Source organism: Oncorhynchus nerka, linkage group LG19, assembly GCF_034236695.1.
Source record: "Oncorhynchus nerka isolate Pitt River linkage group LG19, Oner_Uvic_2.0, whole genome shotgun sequence".
Taxonomy (NCBI): domain Eukaryota; kingdom Metazoa; phylum Chordata; class Actinopteri; order Salmoniformes; family Salmonidae; genus Oncorhynchus; species Oncorhynchus nerka.
Genome location: NC_088414.1, coordinates 18,717,159 through 18,738,763, shown reverse-complemented (window position 1 = coordinate 18,738,763; position 21,605 = coordinate 18,717,159). Strand labels below are relative to the sequence as shown.

General features: G+C 45.3%; 1 protein-coding gene and 1 pseudogene across 1 annotated transcript; one reads left to right on the top strand and one right to left on the bottom strand.

The window, feature by feature from the left end:
- The first annotated feature begins 4,429 nt into the window (after positions 1–4,429).
- On the top strand, positions 4,430–17,220 carry LOC115101139 (amyloid-beta A4 precursor protein-binding family A member 1-like). The gene is given in 13 exon segments (XM_029620382.2): positions 4,430–4,837; positions 8,095–8,940; positions 8,942–9,989; positions 10,191–10,484; positions 10,599–10,638; positions 10,856–11,001; positions 11,765–11,848; positions 14,001–14,204; positions 14,324–14,503; positions 14,727–14,939; positions 15,216–15,335; positions 15,426–15,566; positions 15,723–17,220. Coding segments are annotated over 12 exon segments (3,315 nt in total). The 5' UTR covers positions 4,430–4,837; positions 8,095–8,167; the 3' UTR covers positions 15,795–17,220.
- The window catches only part of LOC115101138 (tight junction protein ZO-2-like), a 20,552-nt pseudogene continuing 15,226 nt past the window's right edge, over positions 16,280–21,605 (bottom strand).

The window sequence follows — 21,605 nt, the reverse complement described above, 5'->3', positions numbered from 1 at the left end:
TAAGGTAATCAAAGAGTTGACAAAGTGGAGTCGCAATTCAACAGCTCGGACATGTGACGCATGTGGCAGGGACTTCAGACAATTGGATTATAAAGGGGAAACCAGCCACATCGCTTAAATCAACACCTCACTCCCAGATAAGCCGAACGCCTTCTTCACCCCCTTTGAGGAGAATAAACACAGAGCCGCCGACGGGGGCCCACTCTGCTCACGAGGACTGTGATCTCTAGATCTCTGTGGCCGACGTGACTTTCAAGAGTGTTAACCCTCGCAAGGCTGCTGGCCCGGATGGCATCCCTAGCCGCATCCTCAGAACATGTGCAGACTAGCTGGCTGGAGTGTTTATGGACATATTCAATCTATCCATATCCCAGTTTGTCGTCCCCACTTTCTTTAAGATGTCTACCATTGTTCTTGTACCCAAGAGGGGGTGCCACAGGGTTCAATTCTCGGGCCGACTCTTTTCTCTGTATATATCAATGATGTTGCTCTTGCTGCGGGCGATTCCCCGATCCACCTCTACGCAGACGACACCATTCTATATACTTCCGGCCCGTCCTTGGACACTGTGCTATCTAACCTCCAAACGAGCTTCAATGCCATACAACACTCCTTCCGTGGCCTCCAACTGCTCTTAAACGCTAGTAAAACCAAATGCATGCTTTTCAACCGTTCGCTGCCTGCACCTGCACGCCTGACCAGCATCACCACCCTGGATGGTTCAGACCTTGAATATGTGGACATCTATAAGTACCTAGGTGTCTGGCTAGACTGTAAACTCTCCTTCCAGACTCATATCAAACATCTCCAATCGAAAATCAAATCAAGAGTCGGCTTTCTATTCCGCAACAAAGCCTCCTTCACTCACGCCGCCAAACTTACCCTAGTAAAACTGACTATCCTACCGATCCTCGACTTTGGCGATGTCATCTACAAAATTGCTTCCAACACTCTACTCAGCAAACTGGATGCAGTTTATCACAGTGCCATCCGTTTTGTCACTAAAGCACCTTATACCACCCACCACTGCGACTTTTACGCTCTAGTCGGCTGGCCCTCGCTACATATTCGTCGCCAGACCCACTGGCTCAAGGTCATCTACAAGTCCATGCTAGGTAAAGCTCCGCCTTATCTCAGTTCACTGGTCACGATGGCAACACCCATCCGTAGCACGCGCTCCAGTAGGTGTATCTCACTGATCATCCCTAAAGCCAACACCTCATTTGGCCGCCTTTCGTTCCAGTACTCTGCTGCCTGTGACTGGAACGAATTGCAAAAATCGCTGAAGTTGGAGACTTTTATCTCCCTCACCAACTTCAAACATCTGCTATCTGAGCAGCTAACCGATCGCTGCAGCTGTACATAGTCTATTGGTAAATAGCCCACCCATTTTCACCTACCTCATCCCCATACTGTTTTTATTTATTTACTTTTCTGCTCTTTTGCACACCAATATCTCTACCTGTACATGTCCATCTGATCATTTATCACTCCAGTGTTAATCTGCAAAATTGTAATTATTCGCCTACCTCCTCATGCCTTTTGCACACAATGTATATAGACTCCCCTTTTTTTCTACTGTGTTATTGACTTGTTAATTGTTTACTCCATGTGTAACTCTGTGTTGTCTGTTCACACTGCTATGCTTTATCTTGGCCAGGTCGCAGTTGCAAATGAGAACTTGTTCTCAACTAGCCTACCTGGTTAAATAAAGGTGAAATAAAATTTAAAAAATAAAAAGCAAGCAAAGGTAACTGAACTAAATGAATATCACAATATAGTACTCACTTGTCATCATGAAGTGCTTTGAGAGGATTATCAAGGATCATGTCACCTCCACTTTACCAGACACCCTCAACCCACTACAATTTGCACACCACCCTAATAGTCACTGCTCTGCACACCGCCCTATCCCACTTAGGCAAGAGGAATACCTAAGTGAGAATACTGTTATTCGACTACAGCTCGGGTTTTAACACCCAGCAACTGGGTCCTAGACATCCTTACGGGTCGCCCCAGGCTGTGTAGGTAGGCAATAACACCTCCGCCACGCTGATCCTCAACAAGGGGCCCACCAGGGATGCGTGCTCAGCCCGCTCCTCTCTGTTCAGCCATGACTGCATGGTTATGCATGACTCCATCAAGTTTTCTGACGACATAACAGCAACAGTGCCTGATCACCAATAACAACGAGACAGCCGACAGGGAGGTTGTTAGTGCCCTGATGGAGTGGTGCCCGGGGAAATAACTTCTTCCTCAACGTCAACAAAACGGGAGTTGGTCGTGGACTACAGTAGACAGCAGAGAGAGCACGCCCCCATCCACATCAACGGGCCGCAGTGAAGAGGGTCAAAAGCTTCAAGTTCCTTGGCGTGCACATCACGTAGGACCTGAAATGAGCCCACCACACCGACACCGTAGTGAAGAAGGCACAACAATGCCTCTTCAAACTCAGGAGGTGGAATAATTCAGCATGGCCCCTAAGACCCTCATGAACTTCTACAGATGCACCATCGGGAGCATTCTGTCATGCTGCATCACTGCCTGCTACGGCATCTGCACTGCCCACAACCGCATTGCTGTCCAGAGGGTAGTGCGGCCGGTCCAATAGGGACACACTGCCAGCCCTCCAGGACATCTACAGCACCCTGTGTCATAGGAACTTTGTCTGGTCTGTCCCTTCATGTTCACCTTTCCCTCTTTCCTGAAGGTGCAGTGAAATGCTACATGGGAAAACAGGTCAGTTCTAGGTGAAATATTACAGTATACACACTTTATTATGTGAAGAAGGACTTCAGCAATCAATGGATCTCTTTTGCTAAGAGAGAAGAGTGGGGTCATTTACAGTGTTAGACCAAGTATTGAGAGAACTGAACCAGCAAGATACACAGAAATCAATTAGTGCAGAAACTACCACAATCATCATAAAATGACAATCAACAAAAACTGTAAAATAACATGTCCTTTCTCAAGCACCTTGTAAACACTGTGAGAATGTTTTCATAAAAACCTAAGTGTGCTTGAAGAATATGATATCTGTAGCCATCTGGTTTGAAACAGTGCTGTTGTGTGTTAGCTGATACCCTGACGGGTTCTGAGCAGAATGTTTATTTATTTTTTATTTCACCTTTATTTAACCAGGTAGGCAAGTTGAGAACAAGTTCTCATTTACAATTGCGACCTGGCAAGGGCAAGGGGAATGTGGCAAGGGACCAGAAGGACTCTATGTGTCAGGTCTTTTTGGGTGTCTAGGCCAGCATTGTGTGGAGTTTCCAGGCCGTCATTGTAAATAAGAATTTGTTCTTAATGACCTGGGGAAATTATTTCAAGTCCCTGTTTTTGAACGGCACCAAAGATCCTCTGAGTAAAAATATTATTATTAACATTATAATGCAAGAGGTAGGACACAAGCTTTGAATATATATTCAAACAATGTCCCACACTTATTATGGGAGTGTCATGGATTGTTATGGGAGTGGTTTGAGCCTTGCAATGATGTACAAATTCTGTAAGCACAAACGATTGATAGGACTACCATATGGTTGGTCAGCTCATATCAAAAGATTAAGAACAGTTCAGCCATTGGACAGCACCACCTGCAGCCCAGCACAATGACAAGTACTGGGAAGATAGGAGAAGAAGAGACAATACTACACCATCCAACCCTTTTGCTTTCTTCAGTGCAGTCTAAGCCAGTCATACTGGAGGTCTTGCATGTGGGCCATGGGTTTTGCGTGACAACACTGCAATGGCTCTGATCAAACATTTATGAATGATCATTTCAAAGATGGGTTTTAAACATGCACTTAAAGCCTGTCATGTTCCTAAATAACTTAAGACAGAATATATACCTTCATCAATGAATGAAAAGGACCAGAAATTATTGATGCCCAGATTTAAAATAGAACAGCAAATGTGTGAATGAGAGCAGGAAATGCTCGGTGGCACCAATAAGAAGGGGGTATATGATAGGCTACTTTATGAATCCAACATGGATGAATCCACACTTGCCAAACAAATCACTCCCTTACTGTTAATCAAGAATGAGCTGAAATGATGGATGTGCGGGAAAGAGAGAGGGAGATGGGACAATTAGGCCCCTCTAGGTTTAAATGCTGACACCGATTGGATACCATGATGACTACTCACATTTATTGCAATCCGGGAATCCTTGAGACGTTCCTGCCTAAAGCTAAAGTTAAATTAACCATACATTTTACCCCAGCATTAACCGTTTTACACTTCAACAGGTTGACATCAGAGTTAGGACGTCCCAATGATCTCGTTTAGACTGTAGAGAAGATAGCAATAGAGGTGTGAGTGCGTTCTCGGGAATATTTTCCTAATAGATAATGTAGGCTAGTCTACATCCATAGGCTATTCTGATAAAATGCTGTGAGCGAGGGTCCTTGAATAGTTTGCTTTGTGTGCTTGACAACCGTGGTGTCGATATTTTGCTTACACCGGTGTTTCTTAGCCCTAGGGGATGCATTGTGCGCAAGGGAAGAATTTGCGGGCTCTAATATCTCACTGCGCGTGGGAAAAAATAAGAATTTGCGGGCTCTAATATCTCATTGCGTGTGGGAAAAAGTGGTGCAGACCAGAGCAGTGTAGGCTACGTAGAACACACGATCGTTGCAGCGCCATCGTGTTGAAACACAGCAGTCTAAAGTCGCTTTGTGCATCGGTAATCCGCTCAAATGTCACGATGCAGCAGGAGTTGACCGATCGGGCCTAATCCATGCAAATTATTTGAAGGTATCGAGCAGAGGGACCAGTAGGATAAAGATGGTGAAGCGGAATGTTACGCGATCTACCAGTTCCTAGTCATGAACAGGTAAGCGCCTATTTATGATCCAGGAGATAGGGCAAAGAGCCTACATTATGACGAATCGCATAACACCACCGAATCGATGAAGGTACCAGTGGCGCCGATGTTTTGACCATGAAAGGCACCCGGCGGATCATTTAATTAAGAGACGTGTCACATCGTTTTGGCTTTCATCGTCGCCGGACATTCAGACAGGTGTCTGTTAAATAGGATAATAGCCCGTTCGTTGAGCAGTTGTCAATAAGTAAACATGTATTGGGATATTTCATTACAGGAGCGCCAACTCGTTTTGCTTTTCTTTTGGGTTACGTCCCACTCCATACACGGTGACAGAATCGGAAGAGCGTTTTCTGCACAAGCTACCTGCTGTCCTACCCTTTTAATTTCCTCACGTTCAGGCAAAACAAAGTCATCCCAGCGGCCATTCAACGTGGGACTTGAATAGTCTACAAGCTTTTGCCACTCGTCACACCACTTTACTTAGTCTATGCATTAATCCTGTCCTGCTGAAACCACAAATATATCAACAAAATATAACCAATAGGCCTATTGATACTAGGGGAGAGTGGGGTATATTGAGCCAAAGGGTTAGTTGAGCCACTCCTTGTTTTTAAGAAACCACGCACAAAATTAATCATGTGACCAAATATTTAGGAAGAGGTCAGAATAGGTCATAATTTCATGTCTGTGAAGGAAGAAACCACATGGAAAAAGTGGTAAACAAGTTAGGTTCCAAAAAATTGAATTGTATCTAAACCAAATATTGTTTTATACATCAATTTGGGTCTTTATAAACTACAAATGAGGTCCTTAATCTAGCATGAAAGTGCATCCTTGTAGCTGTGTGGGCTAATACAGTCAAAATGTTTGCCTTGGGGTAAATTGAGCCAATGTCCACAATACTCTATACAAATTATGATAACATTTTGTCAGTTTTATGCATAGTATTTTTGCAATGTGTCATGCAAATGAGCTCAAGTGCATTTTGTTGTTGTTACAGAGCTGACATCATTGAGGTTCTTGAGAGAGCAGACAAGGAAGTGAGAGAAGAGAAGAAGTCCATTTGAACAGCAGCAAGGGATGTAAAATTAGACTGAATGACACTGAAGAGATACATTGATACAAAAGGAATATGTACCTGTGTGAAAGAGTAGCAGATAGGTCTCATCTGATGACATGGAGTCTGAGCTTGCTAAACATATTAACAATCTCGCGGACCAGTTTCATGGGCTTAGTATCCTCAAATGCAGATAACTTGCCTACGAGTTGGCACGTTGAAACAACATCCTTGTCCCAGACAATTGGTCAAGAAATGGAAGGGGAAGTGAGATCTATATCTGAATGTAGGCATACATTTCATATATACGATATACCACACCCCCATTCCATGACTTCAACTTTGACCTACCAGCACCATCACCTGCTGTCACAAGACACTATCACCCACTTACCCTCAAGGCGGCTCAATTTACCCTGTACATGTGCTCAACAAACCCCCTTACCCCGGGGAAGTTGTGCCAAGAGACAACTTTGTTTTGGACAAGCTATGTTTTGAAAACTGTTAAGTTTTACATTTAATTCTGGTTATTTCCAGGGACACACAATATCAATAACCATTATGATCACCTGCTCTTTCCATGGCATAGACTGACCAGGGGAATCCATGGGAAAGCTACAGTATGATCCCTTATTGATGTCACCTTGAATCCACTTCAATCAAAATGTAGATGAAAGGGAGGAGACGGGTATAGAAGGATTTTAAGCCTCGAGACAATTGAGACATGGATTGTGTATGTGTGCCATTCAGAGGGTGAATGAACAAGACAAAATATTTAAGTGCCTTTGAACAGGGTGGTAGTAGGTGCCAGGCACACCAGGTTGAGTGGGTCAAGAACTGCAATGCTGCTGGGTTTTTCATGCTCAACAGTTTCCCGTGTGTATCAAGAATTGTCCACCACTCAAAAGAACATCCAGGCAACTTGACACAAGTGTGAGAAGCATTGGAGTCAACATGGGCCAGCATCCCTGTGATATGCTTTTGACACCTTGTAGAGTCCATGCCCTGACAAATTTAATTTGTTCCTAATGTTTTGTACACTCAGTGTAGATATCTTTTAGACATAGTACTATATTTCCCTTGATGTAGCGATGCTGAATGTAGAAAATGGCTCAACATACTCTCCCCTACATGTAAACACTGTTTTAACATTGGCCTGTGTGTGTTAGGCTAGCGTAAGATCAGTGAGTCAATGACTTGGTACTGTAAATCCCCTCCCTGTGGCTTTCACTTGGGCCCCCAACAGATGGAGGAGCTGCTCACAGCTCCTGCCGCCTGGCCGATGTTGCCCACAGCCTGACCATCTGTGACCTGGGCACTGCCCCCCAGGGGCCCACCCAGTCAGCAGCACCAATCACCGGGGAAAGGGCATATTTCTAGCATATAATCTATACTCTTTGTCCTCCCACATGTCTCCTCTTTGTCGGTTCTCACCTGCACTCAGATTCCTTTTCATTCTGAGGTTCTGCATTAACCTCTGCCCCTAGTCTCCAGATATCCAGCCTTTATTAAACCTGTGCACTCTCTGCTTTCTGTATCCATCAAATTTGAATTTCAGCCACTAATTCATACAGTACAATGGGCTATAGCTCTTAAAGCTACAAAATACTTTTACCTGCAATACTGTGCACAATTTTGAAAACTGATCCTATACGATACTGTGAAGTCAGTCTTCTGATTGATGCTGAGTATACTGCACAGTCTATCTAGAGTTCAGACATCAATATTCTGTACACTGAGCGTAAAGTTTGGTATTCAGCCTGACCTCTCTCTCAGGTCAGTGACGTCAGGGCTTTGTCCCTCCTCCTGCTCCTCCTCCTCACGCCATCTGCCAGCTGCTTTGGTGTGGCGTGGTGTCGCTGCTGGTGCAGGGAGAATATGCCTGAGATTAAACACACCCAGATGAATCCCATGGGATTTAGGTTTTACCCTGGAGTATAGGGAGCCCCTGCGGCTCTGCTTATCTATCAGGATCTTGTGCGTGTGTGCTTTGTACTTTGTAGATGTGTGGGGGATTGGCAGATCTCTGAAATTGAGGATATAATTTATGTTAAAATGGATATTGGGAGAGTGATACATAGATCTACTTCATAACCACAGGGGTGCTCGCTCACAAACACAATGTCCTGTTTGTAGACATGCCTTCCTGATCCTTCTGTTTCACCCCTGAACTATCTGTTCACATTCATTTCCTGTCTCCCTGCAGGCAGTGCTGTGAGTGGTGTCTCCTAGGACACGGAAGAACCATGTTCTAAAGGTAAACAGACCACAGCAGAGTGATGAGCTACAAGCAGCAGGGGGAGGGGCTAGGTGATGCTATCTTGGAGGAGCATAAGGCTTCACCTGCTTCCAGAAACCGGCAGCCCAATAGCACAGGGGGAGAAGGAGAAGGGGTCCCTGTCCGGAGAAGTTGGAGACCCTGCCAAATGCTCGGTCAGGATGGGCAGGAACATCACCACCACCATCATCCTCCTATTCCGCACCAAGGCTCGGGCCCTGCACGGCACCGTAGACGAACTCCCTCAGGGCAGGGCCCATCCAGACAGTGGGAGGGAGCAGACATGGAGCCTCCTCGCCACACCCAGCCGCCTCGCCCTGGCGTGGCCCGCTACCGCCGCCAGGGAGAGCCCAGGGTCAGAGTTCACAGACAGAGACTGCCGACGAGAGATGGCCAAGACACCCACGCCCTGCCATTTCAACAGCAACGGTCATCTGGCGCTCCCCTGACTGAACAGAGGGACATGACTGGTCCCGCAACAATGAAGCAGCAGCACCCCCCACACTCCTGTCCACCCCACCACACACAGAACAGTAGAGCACCTGACCTTACTGCTGGTACCTCTCCTACCCCCACACACCACACACCATGTCCTACTGCCCCTGATCCCCCTTCCCAAGACCTGCATCAAACCCTTCCCAACATAGAGTCTCCCCAACCTCAGGAGGAAGAGGAGGAAGGGTACAGCTCATCCATAACGCAGTCTGTTAGTACTCAAAGTGGATTTGACAACCAGACAGACCTAGAGAACCAGAGGGAGGGGGGCCATGGAGAGGGGGCTAAAAGAGACCGGTCTGGGAGAAGAAGACAGGAGCAAGAGGGATCTGGTAGAGGATGATCAGGAAGATGGAACTAATGAGTACTGTTCTGACACTGAGAGTGCTGCCTCGCTAAGCATGGAGGCTCCGCCCCTGAGTTCACCTCCTCACCAATCACCATTCTTGCCCCCTCCACTTCAGTCTGAGAACTCGGACCAATGTAGTGACGAGTTTAGCCCAAGTCCCACCTATGAAAATGACATAATGCCTGATGATGAGAGCTACACTGATTCTCCACTGTCCCACCCCAAATCCTTCACCTTCAGAGACTCGTATCCTAAGACCTATGCAGAATTCTATAATGAGTCCTACCCACAGTCAGAATCTATCACAGAATCCAACACAGAGCCCTATGCAAAATCCTACCCTCAGTCTTTCCCTGCACCCTTGAAATTGATTAATTATCCAGACAGGAGATCTGAGGCTGACCCTGATGAGCCATATTCAGAACCTCACCCAGGGCCCTGCAGTCGTAGACAGAGGGAGCATGTTTATAAGGGAGCTACAGACACTGAACCCCAACCCCGTGACTCCTGGCCAGGTAGGGATGTGGGGTTACCACAGACCAGCCCCCATTGGCAGGGACGCTCAGTCGGCTCAAGGCTACACCACTACAATGACACAACGTCTGATGGGGAGGACGACAGCCTCAAAGAAAGCCCCAGATCCCAAAGCCTGGGGCCACCTCCCTGGAACGTGCAAGGTGAAGCCCAGTCAGAGCATCCCAGCTCTGGGCAGCCTGGTTCAGGTGAGTTCCAGGATGAGCAGGCTGGGATGGAGCTCCGACCTCCAGCGGAAGGCCTTTCAGAGGACAGTGTCACAGGCTCAGGGGATGCTATCTCTCTGGCCATCAGGGACATCCGAGAGGCCATAGAGGAGGTGAAGACAAAGACGGTGCGCTCGCCCTACACTCCTGACCAGCCCATAGAGCCTGTGTGGGTGATGAGACCGGAGGTCAGTCCTAATGAGGATGAATCCTCCCCAGAGCAGACACCGGGTGGCGAAGTGAGTATGAGCCAGCCCTGGATCACTACAGAAATCACATTTTTGAAATGTTTACATAGTGGAGAGAATGGATGTTTATCCATTCATTGCATCAGTGATAAGAGTGATTTCTGAGGTAATAATGTTATCTACTCCTGTTTAAATGTGCCACCAGAAATCAATTGAGGTTTTCTCTCATGTATCTCTTAATCTGTCCTACAGCCTGTCTCTCAGTCTCCTTCACACTATAACCCAGTCCCAGCCCGAGTTCCTTCCCCTGTCCATGTTCCAGTACCAGCTCCAGCCCCACCCCGAGTTCCATCCCGAGTCCCAGCCCGAGTTCCTTCCCCTGTCCATGTTCCAGTACCAGCCCCATCCCGAGTTCCATCCCGAGTTCCGGTGCCAGTCCCAGAGCATGTCTGTCCTGTGAGGGTAGAGTCCTCCAGAACACACCAGGTTCAGCAGAGGGAGCATAGAGAACAGAGGGAGCCGCCTAGGCCACCATCCATTGAGGAGGTAAGTGACTGCTCTGCACTGTGTCACACGCACCACTGTGGAAAGAGAAGTGCTATTCTACTGTTACTGTCACCATTACTGATGTATAATAGTAATATTCTGTTTTTATTTCAGATCCAGAGGCATATGCCGTCCTTCCCTACATACGTGGAAGGTGAGTGTCTCTGTGGTTGGGGGGGTCATTAGTGAGATAAGCGGAATGTTTTTGTAGATTAAGCTTGGCTGTGGTATAAAATGCACTTCAATTACTTGATGGAAAAGGTTAGGCATCAGTGGCATGTTGTCATGTTGGGCATTTGATTTTGTTTTCACTCAAATCAAAAGTGATGACCATTGATTGTCACCAACCTCAATGACCGTCTTGTCCACAGTCCCAGGGCCATGTGACCCAGAGGACCTGATTGATGGCATCATTTTTGCGGCCAGCTACCTGGGCTCCACCCACCTGCTGTCAGAGAGGACTCCCACTAAGAGTGCCCGCATGCAGCAGGCCCAGGAGGCTATGAGCCGTGTCAGGGTGAGCCACACGGGGGTCACATCAGCTAGGACCGAATACTCTTCCCTTTCTCCTTCCTTCACTCTTCCATCTTTTAAGTGACAGGCAGTAACCATTCTCATGTCCTTAGTTCCATATAATTATGTGCAGTATATTGTGCATTACATTTTTACTAAATAGCTATTGACACATCTGCCAAATAACATTGTTTCATGTCCATAAAGAAGTATTGGGGAATGCCCATGGCATCTGTCAGTCTATGTTGTTATCACATGCAGTCTGTTTGTTTCTTGAGGGGTGCTAATGTCACATTGATGAAGGGGAAACTTTTGAGGATGTTTGCTTCATAACCTCTGGGCCAGTAACTTTTGTCAGATGTGGTAGACAGCTTAAATCACCACCTGCCCACACAAGGCACGTGTGTACACACATATACACACACAGCCCTAATACACCAAATGGGATGGCCAATCTTCTGTGAGCCAATCCAGTGTCGTCCATACCCTAGCCCCATCTTACTATTCTTGGCGGAGCACTGTCTTGAACGCTCTCGCTCTCTCCCTCTTGCTTTTGCTATTCTATACGGCAGACCGCACAAAAGCAAGCTAAAAACAGAAAGAAGGTACAGTGACAGTATTACGGCTGTAACATATATATTTTTCTGTCTGTTCTGTGTCTTAAGTCATATTTTCTGTGTCTTAAGTCATAATTTCTGTTTGTCTGTAATGGTTGTTTGAATGTCTTCTGTTGTTGAAGTGATGCTCTCCTCTCCCTAAATGTGCAGACTGGGGGTGAGATTCCTTCTTCCACTGAAGTGGATCTCTTCATGTCTACACAGAGGATCAAAGTGCTGAATGCAGACACTCAGGTAAATACTGTATAATATTGACCTTAGCATGGACTCACTCAAGGATAGCTGCTGCTATGTTACATGTACCAAACAATCGCTATAGTGTTAGTAATCCCGGTGTTAATTTGGTCGTTCCATGAAATGAGTGCCTGTTGTGTGCAACCCTTTTGATATTTTAAGTAGAAATTGTGCACCAATATTGGATATTAAAGCCTGTTCTATTAAATTAAGTGAGCTTTAGTATAGACCACATGGAGAATTCAATAAATGCTAGTGCCAAAATTCGGCATATTGATATTTCCCTCCGTACACCCGCTGTGACTTCTAGAACGATTTTAAACTTCTTAGTTACGCCCCTTTTTTCCCTCGATTTCTGCATGAATGACGTGCCCAAAGTAAACTGCCTGTTGCTCAGGCCCTGAAGCCAGGATATGCATTTCATTGGTACCATTGAAAAGAAAACACTTTGACATTTGTAGAAATGTTAAAATAATGTAGGAGAATATAACAAAAAAGATATGGTCTCTTTTTTTGAGAGACCATCGTCTTAGAATGGCAAGCATAAGGTCATACTGAAAATTAGTTCCCTGGATGCAATTTCTATGGCTTCCACAGGGTGTCAGCAGTCTATGTTCAAGGTTTCAGGCTTTTAATTTAAAAAAAATGATAAGAAATATCAGTTTTAATACAGGGACACAGTCTTGGAAATTCGTGTCTGTGAAGAAGACAGGATACACCTGCTAAAAAGTTTCCTATTGAACATACTTCTTTCCATACTAAATATTATAGTTTGATTACATTTTAGGGTATCTGAGGAGTAGATAGAAAAGTATTTTGACTTGTTGAAACAAAGTTTAGGGGTAGATTTTCGGATTCCTTTCTCTGCATGTTGGGACAGCAGATAGCCGTTGGACTAGTAACCGAAAGGTTGCAAGATCGAATCCCCGAGCTGACGAGGTAAAAGATCTGTCGTTTTTCCCCTGAACAAGGCAGTTAATCCAAAGTTCCTAGGCCGTCATTGAAGATAAGAATTTGTTCTTAACTGACTTGCCTAGTTCAATTAATTAAGGTAAAAAAAAATGTTGAAGGAGGGGATTACTCAAATCGATAGCGCCAACTAAACAGACTTTTTGGGATATAAAGAAGGATTTTATCTAACAAAACGACACTATATGCTATAGCTGGGACACTTTGGATGACAAATCAGAGGAAGATTTTCAAAAAGCAAGTGAATATTTAGTCGCTATCTGTGAATTTATGAAACCTGTGCCGGTGGTAAAAATGTTTGATGTGGGGCGCCGTCCTCAAACAATCACATGGCATGTTTTTGCTGTACTAGCTACTGTAAATCTGACATTGCAGTTAGATTAACAATAATTTAAGCTTTCAACTGATATGTACCTAAATGTTTAATAGCCATAATTTTAATGAGTATTTGTTTTAATTGCGCGCCCTCCAGTTTCACCGGGATGCCTAGCCCAAACAGGTTTTAACCCACTTAAACCCAAAATGTCTCCAAGTATTCACCATCATTGTAAATAAAGATTATTATGTGATTAGTGATTCATTTACATCTGTCCCTCATTTTAAGGTTAACCCTGTTACGTGAACTGAACTCTCATTTTTAATATGGTGAAACTATTCCTTTTAAAATATTTTTTCAAAAGAAACATTAAACAGCCAAATTATAGTGATAAAGCAGGTGAGCTGGTTCTACCCTTTGTCCATTTTGTGATGGAAAACTGAGTGGGTCAAGCATAACACGTCAACCCTATTACCCATAGATAGGCAGGCTAGACATTTTTAAATTTCATTTTTATTTTGCATTAAATTGCCCCTCCCTGTTGTACACAACAAGCTTCCATTCCCCCTATCACAAGGGGATTTATGGCTGGTTTAAGATGAAATTGTCACTTACTAGTCATTTTTTTAAATTTAGCCTCTTGAGATGGGAAAAAAGTTTTTTTTTAATGAAGTGGAACATGTGCTCTTAATGACAATGTTACAATTAGGTGAACATTTAATTTTTATTTGCCACCTAATTGGTGGAACGGCGCAGTTATCAAACTTACCTCTCCACACACTTAAACTACATCCACATACAATACTGCCAAACACCTCTTTCCCTCTATACCCACATAACCATGTCCTTATCCTGTGTTCCTATCAGGCGTCCATGATGGACCTGCCACTGAGGACCATCTCCTACATCGCTGACATAGGCAACATGGTGGTGCTGATGGCCAGGGGGAAGATGGTACGCTCCAGGAGCGCTCAGGAACATCTGAACCATACAACTGACCACACCAACAGCCCTGCCCGCGACGACCTCCCCCAGTACAGGATGGTCTGCCACGTGTTTGAGTCGGAGGATGTAAGTGTGTGTTTACAAATGATTTGTTTAACTCGGACACAAGTGTGTGTATGAAGGAACTTTATGACATACAACGTAATATGTGCGTTTCTGTGGTGCCACTCTTACCCTCTGTCCAGGCCCAGCTCATAGCCCAGTCTATTGGCCAGGCCTTCAGTGTGGCGTACCAGGAGTTCCTGCGGGCCAATGGCATCGACCCAGAGGACCTGAGTCAGAGGGAGTACAGCGACCTGCTCAACACTCAGGACATGTACAACGATGACCTCATCCACTTCTCCAAGTCAGAGAACTGCAGAGATGTGAGTCAACCACCAGGGGGCAGGCCAGTGTTGGGTGCTTAGAATTTTGATATGGGATTTTAGTGACTATGCCAATTAGTTCTAAAACAGCGAGCTATACCCGTAATACACATAGCATTAACAAGAAGGGCTAACTGAAAGACATGAAGACATTCAAGTGAACAGTTGCCTTGACCTTATTGGTGTAAGTAGTGGCATTTGTTCTGTGTGTATCCTATTGCAGGTTTACATAGAGAAGCAGAAGGGAGAGATTCTGGGCGTGGTCATAGTGGAGTCAGGCTGGGGCTCTATTCTGCCCACCGTCATCATTGCTAGCATGATGCATTTTGGGCCTGCGGAGAAGTCTGGTCGACTCAACATTGGTGACCAGATCATGACCATCAATGGAACCAGTCTGGTTGGACTGCCCCTCTCCACTTGCCAGAGTATCATCAAGGTTTGCCTTTCTCTTGTCTCTGTGTTCTTTCAGCCTCTTTCCCTGCCTTCACCTTTTCTCTCTGTGTCACTGCAGCCCAACTCTGCATTTCTGCTGAAAATGCAAATGCACTTGTGGTCAGGCAGACAGTCTGTTTTAAATCTAAATAGTCTACCCCTCTGCAAGCTGGCACACACTGAAAACAATTGACTTTGACTGCTTGACCAGGCGGTGCTGTAATTGCATTTTTTCCCTCTTCTCTTGGCTGTCTCCTTCTGTTATAATCTGTCCCCCCAGGGTCTGAAGGCCCAGTCCAAGATTAAGTTGAACATCGTCAGGTGTCCCCCCGTCACTATGGTGCTGATCCGCAGACCAGACCTCCGATATCAGCTGGGCTTCAGCGTACAGAATGGCATTGTGGGTATCATGACAATTGGGGGTGGGGGGGGGGGTGCTTTGAGTGCTTGATTAGATTTATTGCTGTTTGTGTCCCTCTGTCCTGTAAAGATCTGCAGCCTGATGAGGGGGGGCATTGCTGAGAGAGGAGGGGTCCGTGTCGGTCATCGCATCATTGATATCAACGGTCAGAGTGTGGTGGCTACACCTCATGAGAAGATTGTTCAAGTCCTGTCTAATGCAGTGGGAGAGGTACAAGAACACACGCAACAGTCCAGTGTTGAGGTCAAGAACTTAAATAGTCATGAGTTGAAATAATCCTAATTGAATCTGTAAATGGCGTTACAATTAACTCTATGCTCGGCTGTGTTTTGATCACGCAACCTGTGTGTTTTCTTTGTGCTGCAGATCCACATGAAGACGATGCCTGCAGCCATGTACCGTCTATTGACTGCCCAGGAACAGCCGGTCTACATCTGAGACTTGCTCTCTCTCCCTGGACAAAACTCTCCATTCCAGTTCACATCAAGGGGATTTTTCTTCGCTTTTTATTTAATTACATTCATCAGCCACGTATTTGATTTTCACATCACTGTTTGCTTAAAGTCAAAGTATTTTCATGCCACTCCGCACTGATTTGCCTTAATCTGAACCTGTTAAACAGGTGCATCCCTGAAGTAAAACGGCACAGAGTAGTTTACCAGGCAGATTAATGAATTTAAATATGCGTATTGAGGAGAAACTATTTTGGTCTTTCAGGATCCTATGAATGTACTGTAAACTGTCTCCATGGGGGCGTGGTAACCCAAATGTGAGCTTTTCATTGGACCAAAACCACTTCTACAGCCTTGCATGTAACTGCGATGTTGCAGCTGTGCTATAATTTGCACCTGGTTGAATTAACTCCCAGAAACCATCCTGCCTGAGGCTGCATTAGAAACAAAACATAGTCACCACGACACAAATGAAAGTTTAAAATAGATTTATTTGAGAAAGTTAACGACTCACTAGTCGATTTCAGCCGCATGAGGAGGACCATGAATCAAATAGTAGATGCATATACAGATGGTTGATACACCCTGGTAAAACAAGAATGGCGCATCTGTACTGTATATGCCATAAAAATGTGATTGTCTCAGGTTGTATGTAAACTGGCATGTTTTGTCCATCACCTCAGAGCCTAGTGCTGACTGCTTCTTTCAGTGGTCTGACACTGCTACACTATAAAAGGCACTTTGTATGCACTGATCTCTAGTATTAAAATACACAAAAATGACAGAGTACAGTAAATCAAAGGGTATGCAATGAGAGATTACCCACCACTCACTAACAGGCCAGCTGGAGACAGAGTACCCCCATGTCTGTCCAGATTTGTTACATTGAAATAAACAAGATTTAAAACATGTAAAAAGATAATATATATACATACACGGTTATAAAAAGTGTATTCGAACCCTATTGGTTTGGATAAATATGACTGTGGGGTTGGGAGGTTAAAAGGCATATAGGCCATCCCACACAGTGAGGCAAACAGTCAATGTCAGGACACACCTGAATGGGATATATCGTCCTGCCACTAGGTGGGGCCACAGGACAGGGTGTTCGAGTAACCACAGTGAGAACAATAAGGTGGATCTGTCTGTCCTTACATCTCAGTGTCTTTGTACTTCTGGGGGTTGCTGTAGTAGCCTCGTCTGGTCTGGTTGGCCAGCTGTCTGCGGTACTCTTCCTCATCGTCGTCATAGTGACCCCTGCCTTCAGAGTATGGTGGCCTGGAGGACGGGGTCTGGGGCTCTGGGTTGGAGCTGGAGCTGGACACACAGGAGAGCGGGAGAGACATTTTTGTTCATTCAGATTGTTGGGCATTGAGTCTGTAAAAAAAAAAAAAGTATTGAACCCAACCTGACAGGCAGTGGAAAGTTAAGTAAAAATGCAAATTTGTGTGGTGATCGACAAGGTTAAAAACATGAACTTACCCTATTGGCTGTGGGCGGTTGTGGTTGGGCTTTGGTAGTTTCACTGGGACTGCATAGATGTCTGGGTGCTTCTGGGCTATTTCCAGCTACAGTCAAGAGAGCAGGAGGAGTTTGACAGTTGTGTCAACGCACATACTGTACATTAAACATAAAGCAACATACAGTTGAAGTTGGAAGTTTACATACACCTTAGCCAAATACATTTAAACTCAGTTTCAGATCACCACTTAATTTTAATGTGAAAAGTCAGAAAAATAGAGAGAATTATTTATTTCATCACATTCCAATGACTCCAACCTAAGTGTATGTAAACTTCCGATTTCAACTGCATGCACTTGAATATACCTTTTGGTACTTGAAATAAAACATTTAATCAGAATATATGAAATGATCACTTTTCCCTGTAGATCCATTTGGTTCTTTAATGGGCATTACATCTTACTGCTAGGGGCGTTACTGTCTGTTTTCCACCAGTAGTACTGACCCGTGCTTGCTCGGCCTCCTGGAGCTCCAGCATCCTCTGGGCTCTGGCCAGGTGGTCCATCTTTTCGAAGGCCTTCACCTTGCCAATGAATGAGCGGTTAGCCGGGTCCTCTCCCCCCTGGACACTGTGGTCCTCAGATGACTGGCCGGGGGCCTTTAGGGTGGGCTTGAGGGCCACGGGGGGAGGGGCGGGCTTGGACCCCCCGGCCGCGTCACTGCTAATGGTGCTGCTGGAATGGGAGTCATAGCCCCCCCGAGACTGCACCCTCACCTGGTGCAATAGAAGAGGATATTCTGGTCTTAAAAGCAAGCACAAAATGTGGTACAGGGTTTGAGAGCTGAGGGTGGGGTTCAAGGGGGTCTCACCTTGGGGGCTCAGGGACGAAGGTGGGGGGCGGGCTGGGGTCTCTCAGCACCTCTCTGCTCCCTGATCTCCTCATACGAGGTATGGGGGCAGGATGGCGTCTCTACAGGTGGGAATGGAGGGATGTACGTATGTCAACAAACAGACTAGGTCAACACAACAAGTCAAGATTGTTGACTGGCAATGAGAGATTAATGGAGTACACTTGAGAGAGACAGATGCCAGTCTCCATCTCTGACACTGGATGAGTGATTGACAATGAGGGCTAGTGATTGACAGTAGTAAAGCACACCCACCTCCTCTGGCAGTACGGGCTCTGAGGAGCGGCTGATGGCCGACACCGGCTGATGGGGCTCGTCCATTGGCTCGTCCAGCTCGTTGTCGGTGTAAGCCCCACCCTCGTCGGCCGTGTCGTCGAAGTCGCTGGTCAGTCGGCTGTCCATGCTCAGGTAATCGGCGCTCATCGCTGACAGGTATGACATGTGGTCATCATGGATATCCAGTTCCTCTTCAGAGCCATCCAACTGAAAGAAAGACGGAAGTTGGTATGAAAGACACTACATACAGTACATAAATTCACATATTCAAGTAAATAAATATGTTAGAAATTGTTGCGGTTGATATTTTTGTTCTCTCTCTGTGTGTGTGTGTACACACACCAAAAATATTTTAAAAACGCAACATGCAACAATTTCAAAGATTTTACTGAGTTACAGTTCATATTAGGAAATCAGCCAATTGAAATAAATTCATTAGGCCCCAATGTATGGATTTCATATGACTGGTCACAAAAACAAAAGTAGCGGCGTTGATCAGAAAACCAGTCAGTATCTGGTGTGACTCATGCATCTCATTTGCCTCATGCAGCGTGACACAGCTCCTTCACATAGAGTTGATTAGGCTGTTGATTGTGGCCTGTGGAATGTTGCCCAACTCCTCTTCAATGGCTGTGTGAAGTTGCTGGATATTTTGGCATGAACTGGAACATGCTGTAATACGTCAATCCAGAGCATCCCAAACCTGCTCAATGGGTGACGTACTACCAAATTCTCTAAAATAACATTGAGGCAGCTTATGGTAGAGAAATTAACATTAAATTATCTGGCAACGGCTTTTGTGCACAGGCCTGCAGTGCACATTTTAGAGTGGCCTTTTATTGTCCCCAGTACAAGGTGCACCTGTGTAATGATCATGCTGTTTCATCAGCTTCTTGATATGCCACACCTATCAGGCGGATGGATTATTTTGGTAAATCAGAAATGCTCACTAACAGGTATCTAAACAAATTGGTGCACAACATTTGAGAGAAATAAGCTTTGTGTGTGAAAATTTCAGGAACACTTCAAATGTTGCATCTATATTTTTGTTCAGTGTATATGTATTAAATAAAAACAGAGCTTACCTTGCCCTCACAGATCCACACAGCCCGCTCCTGCTGTGCCCGGATAGAGTCTTTCACACTCCCATACCACCCGTCATTGGCCGAGTTCAGGTCAACAGTTGCTGTCCAGAGAAACAAACCAGAATGATTGGCACAACAGAAACAGAAGAAATACAGCGTAATCATTGTTTCAGTAATAAACTATGTGGCCTCAATAGACCAACCCTAGTGTTTGGGCTTCATAATACTAGGGATTCACCTGGGGACTTGCATCAGTGACATGTACAATGCCATATACAGAGGAGCTGCTGTGTGTGACTGACCAGTGAAGAGGTGGGAAAAGGTCTTCCTCATTTTGACCGCCTGCTCGTAGAGTTTGCGGGCGCTGCGACTGGAGCCGGGCACAAGGCGGTTCCTCATGGTCTTGATGCCCCCCTTGCTGTCCGGGTTGAGGAACACCACAATGGGGTACCACTGGGTGTAGTTCAGGGTGTCCACTGCCTTGGGAGTCACGTCCAGCAGGGCATGGCGGTCCTGGGGAGACAGGGTCAATGTGAGAGGGAAGCTGGAGAAGATGACAGTGAAGAGGAAGAGTAAGGTGGAGGATGATGACTACGGTGATGAAGGTAAGAGGTGGATGAAGATGATGGTAATGATTAAAATGGGGAGGATGAAGACGCCGGTGGTGGTCGCGTTTACCTGTTCGATGATCTGACGAATGGTATTGAGTCTCACCACACCGGAGGACTTGTCAGCGCCTGCGTCCTTGGGCTCGGTCTCTGTGTGGTCAAACAAAAACATCAGCTTCTCACCAATTCTACATAAACACACATGATCATAGAAGCCATAAGGAAATGCTCAATTTAGAATGCCCGGTCAGCGCAGGGTGAACAAATTTGGAACTATTCCATTGAAATTAAAAATACTAAATTGAGCGCACCTTACGTAAATACATGATGCACCTTAGTTTACAAGCAGAAGTTAGGAGCACCATACTCACTGGCTATGACAAACTCCTCAGGCAGGTCGTTGGCCAGTTTCTCATTGACTGCGTCTGCAATGGGCCCAAACACAACCACTGGTCTCCTGAAGCCAGCTGAGGATCAAAACAGACACACGGTTAGTATCTCACATCTGTAATATACAGCTGAAGTCAAGAAGTTTACATACACCTTAGCCAAATACATTTGAACTCAGTTTCACAATTCCTAACATTTAATCCTAGTAAAGATTCACCGTCTTAGGTCAGTTAAAATTAAGTGGTGATCCTAAGAATGTGAAATGTGAAAAATAAGACAGAAGGATTTATTTCAGCTTTTGTTTCATTCATCAAATTCCCATTGGGTCAGAAGTTTACATACACTCAATTAGTATTTGGTAGCATTGCCTTTAAATAGTTTAACTCGGGTCAAACGTGTCAAGATAGCCCTCCACAATCTTCCCACAAGTTGAGTGAATTTTGGCCCATTCCTCCTGACAGAGCTGGTGCAACTTAGTCAGGTTGTAGGCCTCCTTGCTCACACAAGCTTTTTCAGTTCTGTCCACACATTTTCTATAGGATTGAGGTCAGGGTTTTGTGATGGCCACTCCAATACCTTGACTTTGTTGTCCTTAAGCTATTTTGCCACAACTTTGTAAGTATGCTTTGGGTCATTGTCCATTTGGAAGACCCATTTGCGACCAAGCTTTAACTTCCTGACTGATGTCTTGGGATGCTGCTTCAATATATCCACATTATTTTGTGAAGTGCACCAGTCCCTCCTGCAGCAAAGCACCCCCACAACATGATGCTGCCACCGCCGTGTTTCACAGCTTGCAATCCTCCCCCTTTTTCAAACATAACCATGGTCATTATGGCCAAACAGTTCTATTTTTGTTTCATCAGACCAGAGGATATTTCTCTAAAATGTGTGATTTTTGTCCCCATGTGCAGTTGCAAACCGTAGTCTGGCTTTTTTATGGCGGTTTTGGAGCAGTGGCTTCTTCCTTGCTGATTGGCCTTTTAGGTTGTCAATACAGGACTCATTTTACTGTGGATATAGATACTTTTGTACCTGTTTCAGCATCTTTACAAGGTCTTTTTTTTT